Source organism: Priapulus caudatus, unplaced genomic scaffold (assembly GCF_000485595.1).
Source record: "Priapulus caudatus unplaced genomic scaffold, Priapulus_caudatus-5.0.1 Scaffold265, whole genome shotgun sequence".
NCBI classification, from domain to species: domain Eukaryota; kingdom Metazoa; phylum Priapulida; class Priapulimorpha; order Priapulimorphida; family Priapulidae; genus Priapulus; species Priapulus caudatus.
This window is the reverse complement of record NW_014577326.1, coordinates 42,857-51,276: the sequence shown is the minus strand read 5'-3', so window position 1 is coordinate 51,276 and position 8,420 is coordinate 42,857. Positions and strand designations below refer to the sequence as shown.

The following is an 8,420-nucleotide window of genomic DNA, read 5'->3' as shown; positions in this document are numbered from 1 at the left end:
GCTCGCTGCGGCCCAAATGTTTGCTTACGTTGAATGAGCTGCCATCTAGCTGGCAGACATTAATACTACATGTCATTGAACACTCGGCTTCATGATATAATCAAAATGAAACTGTTTAATTTACTATCATGTGTGGTATCAAGATGCTCCGGATATGTACCTTGTACTTGTCGTCCCTGCCATTGGATCAATTTATATGATAGGTTTTTTAGCACTGGGGACGAATTTCTCTTTGGCAAACTGGGCCTTACGATCAACAGAGGGTAATGAACTGGGTCAGCAATACATCGGCTACTTCCCATGGAGATGCGTCGCCAGCGTGACCTATTTGGAGAGAGTGGCTGGAGGGCATCGGTGGCATGCATGTCTGTCTCTCCCTGGTTTCAGTGTGAGAACTCACTTGATAACGTCTATATATATATAAATAGCTGAAAGAGATAGAGGGAAGTTACAAGAGAGATAGAGAGAAGACGAGAGAGCGACCATGTGAGCGAAAGATAAGGGAGAGCGAAAACGCACGTAAGAAGAAAAAGAAAAAAGATTGCAAAGAAGTGCCGCAAAAGAGTGAGAAGAAGACGTTAGAAAAAGAAGAGAAGAAACAGAAGATTGAGCCGGAAATAGTACCGAGAGAATTAGAGAGATAGACACATGATAGAGGAGAGAGTGTGTGGGTGAGAGGTAGAAGAGAGAGAGAGCCAGACGAGATTGAGAGATATGAGAGAAGGGTAGAGAGAAGGGGGGGGAGAGTGAGAAAGAGAGTAAAAAACCCTTTGTCCTGCGAGAAAAGAGAGAAAGAGAGAGAATGAGTTAAAAGAAGGCGCGAGACAAATAGGCGTACTACTGATTCCGCGTGACTGTATTCACTTCTATTTCGTAACGATCGCTGCGTGCGGCCAGCATATACAGGTTATTTTTTTATCCATACCATGCAGGCAAATACAACGCGAGCTATGGATGGCTGGAGGGGCCAGCTCTATCGCTCTTCTGGGTCGATCAACCCGAAACCCACGCTAAATAGCGCCATCGTTCTGGTTTGCCGACGCGTCGGATTGTCGTCGGCAGATAGCGAGTCCGATGCTCTGCGCCTGTCTAAAGACGATGTCGTCGGCGCAGATCTTTACTGCTGCACGTTCCGGTATACTATAATTCTATGTGTACCCCTCTAATTTTATCATCATCTTGAATTATTATATTTATTATTATTCGGTTCGGATGGAATTAATTTAAATAATAATTATAATAGATGATTAAATCAAAATCGAAAGTTCGTATTAAATACGGCCTTGTCGATTATTTAAATACCTCTTATCGTTTAGATGGTAAGCTTCTCAGCGCTGTTGTTTGCTTTAGAAATGTTGCAATTTTGCATGAAGGAAGTCGGAAAATACGTCCATGGTGATCGAGACGTTTCACTCAGAGTGTATATTAGTTATTATACAGTGTAGGTAGATCTGCCAGAATATAGCATAAGTAAGTTCCCGAATACCCAATAAACGTTTAATTTTCACTAGAGCAATACCCGTGCACAACGTGGAGAGTATCCTTAAGTGTTACATTTATATAACCGTAGCAACAGACCTCAGATAAGCCCAGACGCTCTGCGGCTCTTGTTCTATCTTTATCCATTTAACTATTTCTTTCCAATTAAGGTAAATATTTACATGATTTATTTACAACAATTTCATAACAACAAATGATCTTTACAACAATTAATAATTTTTTTTTTAATAGGGTTAGGGTTAGGGTCACAATGCACCATAAAACAGGAGTTTCAGGCACGTGATTTGTATCAACCAATGGGATTTGGGAGGTATGCAGAATGCAGAAGGTTGCTGAAATGATGTGTACGCAACTGCGTATCTGCATATCTGCGCCTAACAAAGGTGTCACTATACGCACGACTTAAATGTTACGTTTATAACCGTAGCAACAGACCTCAGATGAGCCCAGACGCTCTGCGGCTCTTGTTGCTTTAATAAATTGAAAATGATTACACTCCCTGCTTTTTAGAAGAGGTGGATTTTAAAGATAAAAACATTTCCTATTTCTTGGGGGGGGGAAATCGGTGGAATTTATTTATATCTCTGCTGCTCTCACACCATTACTTAGGTTGTCCTTAATTTACAGGTTACCTTTAAATGCACAGGGTGTGGTTTGTTGCTGCTGTGCATTCCCCCATTGTTAATAAACCACTACTTTGGTTGCCCTTTACAGGTTACCATCAACTGTGCAGAGCGTGGCCTGCTCCTGCTGCGTGTTAGGGACGAAATACGCATGACAATTGCTGCTTACCAGACGCTGTATGAGAGCAGTGTAGCATTTGGAATGCGTAAGGCACTGCAAGCAGAACAGGGAAAGATCGAGATGGTGTCCAAAGTGGACAGTCTGGAACATGAGAAGCAAGAGTTGGAGCAACAGCTGAATGAGCTAAAGGGTAAATGCGAGCAAGTGGAGAAGAGAGGTGCCGAGCAACGTCAGCTTGAGGAGAAGAAGCATGTTGAGGAAATACAGTTCCTGAAGCGTGCCAACCAGCAACTAAAGACACAGCTAGAAGGAATTATCGCTCCCAAAAAGTAGAAAACACCTGTGGAAAAATTGCATCACATTTATGCACCGGATGATACTTAGGTGTAGCAAAAAACACGTGTAATTTGTTGAAATTGACGATAACGCTTTCAATGCATAGTAAGTATAAACACAGTGCGGTATACACATACTTTTAATATCACAAAAACAATACACACGAGCATTGGCACGCACGGATGCACGCACGCACACATACATATTATATATACGAGATACTAATATTGATAATAATTTAGATTCATTCAAGGTTGTATAAATGTTTATATGCAAATTATGGTGAAATTTGCATAATTTAGTTTACCATTATTTCCATGCACTCTGTTTTTGTTCTACAGAATATCCATTTTATTGTATATTTAACAAATCAGTCAAATTAGTACAATACCCAAACGTTGCAGATTGTTCAGCAAACGTTGTCATTAGTTATAGAAGTTTGTTCATCTAGAGAAGTACTGGTATATATGTTGCTCATAATATATCACATTCAGTACCTAGCTATTTTTTTAGATAACTGATTTGGTGAATTCTAACAAGAACATTGATGTCTTTCGCAATGTCGTTGAATGTGTAACATAATAAAAACTGTCTAAACTTAAAATACATCTTCCAGTTAATCAAACGCAGTGGCTGGAGGTACGGTAGCCGTCGGTCGTTGAAGCCCCTTTTTGGCGTTAGGGTTAGGGTTAGGGTTAGGATTAGGGTTAGGGTTAGGTGTTCTAGTATCTGAAAACGCACCAGCAAACCGGCCCGAGTGATTCACTCGGGCATTCCTCCGCAGAAAAGGATAGGGACACTTTGTAACCCTATCCTCTTGGGTTTGGGTTACATTATTGTATCTAGCATTTTGCATGCGATCTCACGAAATTTCAATGAACCCCGTTCTGTCCCAATATATAACCCTCACCAAAATATAAAAAAGGTTATATGGGACAGAATTATTCGGTCTAGTTCCGGCAGTACCCTGGGGGACATAGACCCTATGAGCGTCAGTGACACAGTAACAGTTCAGTACAGTTGTTTACGCCGCAATATTGTCCGTCGTTGTTGAGCAACATCTAATTAACGGCTAACAAGAGGAGTTCACGAGAAACAGCACAATAAAAATCCCTGGTTAATTTCATTTTACCTTAGAAGTGACTTTATATACTGTGAACCCTTTTGAATGACGACTAGGCTCTGTAACCGTAAAACATCGAACCCATGGATCTTTCTTGGAGGGGGCCATTTCGGTTGTTCATTTGTTCTATTAATATAAGAAAGTTAGTACGTGATTTTATTTTACTTATAACAATGACTATTTAATTTTCAATAGTATTTTAAGAAAGATCTGACCGCTTATTTTAAGTTAATACAATAATTTTTTTTTATAACATTTAACATTTACTAAATTAGATACCAGCAGTGCTGCATATTCTTTATGTTGATTGTTGAATAGCTTTATATGTTTACGGGCCATGGCGATGTTGCTATAGGAACTGTACACTAATGAATGCTGTGAGAGTTCACGCGTAACTTGATTGTAAGCATAGATAAAACTTTCACAAAAGTGAAACAAATAAATAATAAGCACTATGATACCACCAGCATCTTCTTTAGTTCGCCATGACAACCCGGTGCTTGTCAGTCGAAAAACTGAGAAGAAACATCAGGTAAGCTAGACAATGACATCATTCAATGCCATCATGTCTGATCAGACTGATGTCAATCTGACATTGACAATGACAATCCATGATGATGAAGGAATGTCAATGTCAACGACTCAATGAACCTGCAGGCTGCAGCAATGCCAATAGCCAATGCCGGCAGCATGAAATCATTGAATGATCATCATGCATAACCTCATATATGAACAATGCAATGTTATTTGCGAGTTAAAGTAACGTATCAAAGCTAATTTTGATAACACTGGAGATTGAGTAAAAAAGAATCAATTTTATGTTAACCAAAGCCAAAACCTAGGCAAAGGCAAAGAAGAAGGGAGAGAATTCCAATATGGAATGTCGAATGACAGAAACGAAGACGCAAAACTTAAAAAAACGTGTCATAGTAGTATAGTACTTAGTAGTACCTAGATACAATAATGTAACCCAAACCCAAGAGGATCATAGGGTTACAAAACCCAAACCCAAACCCCCCCCCCCCTATCCTCTTGGGTTTGGGTTACATTATTGTATCTAAGTAGTACCCAGATAACATGCTGACGTAATAACTAGTAGTAGTAGTATTAATAATTAAAGCCTGGTGCCTTAATTGTTGTAGTGGTACGTCGTAAATGGGGGGGGGGCTTATGTCGCTGTCGGGGTTGCGAGCCGACTCGACTGGAAGCAACTGGATTTCGAGCAACTGGAAGCGATTGGCAGCGACTATAGTTGCGTCCAGTTGCCCACTGTTCTATTCCGAGCAACTATAGTGCCCTCCGCTCTGCCACAGGGCTATATAGAACAAACTATGTTGAAAATGGGCAAGCGAACTAACTGCTCGCACGAAAAACAGCTCACAAAACGCTAAATGATCAGGCTTTTTATTTTAACACTTATTTATCTACATGGACCTCTTATGGTCTATCTTTTTGAACACTTTTCACAACTTTACACCGTGCATTTATTTATTTATTCCTCTTAAGTGTTTTGTTTACATTTACTTACGCCGTTTGAACGGAATTTTGCAAATAGTACTAGGACTTAGAGGAATAAATGAATAAATGCATGGTGTAAAGTTGTGAAAAGTGTTCAAAAAGATAGGTAAGAGGTCCATGTAAATAAATAAGTGTTAAAAAGCCTGATCATTTTGCGTTTTGTGAGCCGTTTTTCGTGGGAGCAGTTGGATTACCTATTTTCAACATAGTTTGTTCTAGATAGCCCTGTGGCAGAGCGGAGGGCTATAGTTCTAGAGCTACATGTGTCATATGATGGGTACATTATGATTATGTAATATGTACACAATACAGGTGTACATTATGTGAAAACCTTATTTTATATATATGCTTATACATGACCTTACGTCATAAACACACACAATAAATACATATCTTACAGATCTTTATATATATATAGACAATTGTTATGTCTGACTAATACTAATAGTAGCATGCAGGGATGGGAATCTTCCCCGGATCCGCGGAAATCCGCGGATTTCACAGTCCCAGGGTCGATTTTGTGAAACGTCTAAATCGGTTGGGAAAATTTTAGGGGGGAGTTAGAATGTACACATTTTCATTTTACAGTCCAACAGTACCTTCATTTAATAACATTGTAATATACAGCAGGCTGTAACATTGTAATCCCATTATGCAATGATAGCATATTTGCAAGCGCCAGCATAAATGTGATGTGTATTATACATTGTATCAAGCGAACCAGACAATGCGTCTAGACAATACGCCTGTCTGCAGTGTAAGTACTGTGGAGGCGTATGTAAAATGATGAAGGCCTTGTATACCACCGCTTGAGTGTGCAAAATAAATCGAAACGGAATTCATTTCGAGCAGTGTTTTCATGCATTTGACCACTAAATATGGTGAGATTAATTGAGAAGGCGGACACATCTACCATAGCAGAGATCGACAAAGATGTGAGGAACAAGTTTCGCTGGGCTTGGTTAGAAAAATCTGTCACACTGAGTGTCAAAATCGGAAAGAAAACTGAAGAGGTGACGGAGCGGTTGAACGACTATGTCGGAAAGTGCGATGTAGCTGGCAAGGCAGTGTTTGTACTGCAGTAAATTTGAAACTGCCTGGACAATGAACATCTTATATTATATAAAGGTTAGCCTTTGGGACAGTGTGGATCGAAGTGTACATTAAAATAATTTTGTTTGCAGAATGTAATTAAGTAAATTTTTGTATTGATTATTAATTCTGGTGTTATGATAATGACAGTGCAAGATATACTCCCTGCAGTGTACTGTAATATGCTCTGTAACAATACTGTTCTGTATGTGTCTCCTAATGCAATTTTATGCCTTGTAAGTTGTGAAAATTCAAAAACTTCCTGAACCCCCTGACCAGGCTTCGCCCTGGACCTGACCGCCCCCCCCCCTGCCCGCTGGACCTCGGCTATTTTCAGCTGAAAACACAAATTGTCATTGCCATCCCTGAGCATGGCATGATGTGTCGTTATGGTGCCAGATGAACAGTTATATAAATCGTTACGTTTAGCAGTTACGTGAACGTTATAGGTCTATGCGTGTCACTCCAAATCTACTCATCTCTTCCTCAGTTATTTTTTTTCTATTCTGAATGCACATTTATGGTAGGCTTCGCGGGCTCCTCCTCTTTTTCCCTGCCTGAAAACCTAAAACGACCCCTTCCTACTTCTTGCCCCTAACCTGAAAAGATAAATGCTAATTAATGATTTTATGATAATTTTGTTTCCTACCTTGAAGTTAGTCTTTCGATCGGCAGTTCGTCTTCATATTTGTTTTAGCCTGACATGATGAGCCAAAATTCCTTCCCCAGACTCCTTTGCTTCTTTCTCTTTCTGTTACTGAGAGGTGACCCCAAATATAACTCACTCGAGCCGCGAACCTGTGCGCCATATATAGCCAGGTCAGCTGGCATGGTGCCAGCCAGCAACACCCCCTCCCTGTACCGGCTATTAGGTGCAACCCCCTCTCTCACACCTTTTGGTACCAGGGGTGTGCTGGACAATACCAGTGTCGTGCAATCCCTGCCCTGTGAAGGTGTACTTATAGGTTTAGCCCCCCCCCAAATCTCTACAATAACAACAGTTAGATAATGTTCATTATGTCATATTCTTTATTTAGACAGGTAATAAAGGAACAAGCCCAACACAATTGCTGCAGGATCGTGCCTCACCTCCTTTTCCTAGTCCTCCAAAGAAGTTGGATCCAATTGAAACTAAGGTTTCGCAGCAGACAGAGGAAATTTTACATTCAATTCTTCCACCACGTGAATGGGACGAAGAAGGACAACTGTGGATTCAACATGTATCGAGCACACCTGCTACGCGGTATATGCAGTGTAAATTTATATACTGAAAAATGCCATGTACAGTATTTATATAGATCTTCATTTTGTAGTTCACAGTAATATCTACCAATCGCCTTGTTGTTATTAATTACTATCAGTAAAACTATTTAATAATAAGAAACTAAAGAATAAATTAAAAATAAATTTTATTTAGTTATTTTCCGCACTACTCTCTGACCCTTCTGCCCCTCCTCCATCCTTCACCCTCTTTCATTCTATTCTTTTTCGTTCTTTCTTTCTTTCATTATCTTTTTCTCTCCTCTTCTCTCTCTCCCTCCCTCCATCCCCTTGTCTCTCTCATGCACGGACACATGCACACACTCTCCCTTTGTGTTGCTCTTGCTCGTCCCTTTTTACATTATCTTGCTTTTTTGCTCCGCAATAACGGATAATGCTTTTTAGGTTGGATGTAATAAATCTGCAGGAGCAACTAGACATGAAACTGCAGCAGCGGCAGGCCAGGGAGACGGGTATTTGCCCTGTGCGGCGGGAACTCTACTCCCAGTGTTTTGATGAGCTTATACGACAGGTGATATTTGCACAACTTTATACACTTTTGGTTTGGTAACAATATTGCAGTACATCAACATTTTAATCCGCACCGCCTAATCTTATCCTACATGTGGGTTATTTCGTACCACCATAAAAAACTTCTCATCATTACTCATCACAAAATTTGCTCCCAACCCTTGGAATTTGTTCAGACATCAAAATTATTCCGAGCATTCAAAAATCTAGCTGTGTAGCATCCCTATATTCTAGGAAAACAGTTTTTAGCTCATCTGACATAGTCAGATGCAGCTTGTAGAATCGCATGATCGTCCGTCCGTGCGAGCGTCCGTCC

General features: G+C 40.1%; 2 protein-coding genes across 2 annotated transcripts in view; one reads left to right on the top strand and one right to left on the bottom strand.

Annotated features, from left to right (window-relative positions):
* The window catches only part of LOC106808279, a 27,430-nt gene extending 23,633 nt beyond the window's left edge, over positions 1 to 3,797 (bottom strand). Inside the window, exon 1 of the mRNA XM_014810925.1 lies at positions 3,713 to 3,797. The gene's annotated coding sequence lies outside the window, so the exon portion shown is untranslated. The remainder of the gene's footprint in view (positions 1 to 3,712) is intronic.
* Positions 3,798 to 4,077: 280 nt separating this feature from the next.
* Positions 4,078 to 8,144, top strand: LOC106808278 (33 kDa inner dynein arm light chain, axonemal-like). Its single transcript, XM_014810924.1, has 3 exons — positions 4,078 to 4,235; positions 7,351 to 7,556; positions 7,979 to 8,144. Exons 1-3 carry the CDS (start codon positions 4,158 to 4,160, stop codon positions 8,142 to 8,144), a joined length of 450 nt encoding a protein of 149 aa, XP_014666410.1. The 5' UTR covers positions 4,078 to 4,157.
* The last annotated feature ends 276 nt before the right edge of the window (positions 8,145 to 8,420 follow it).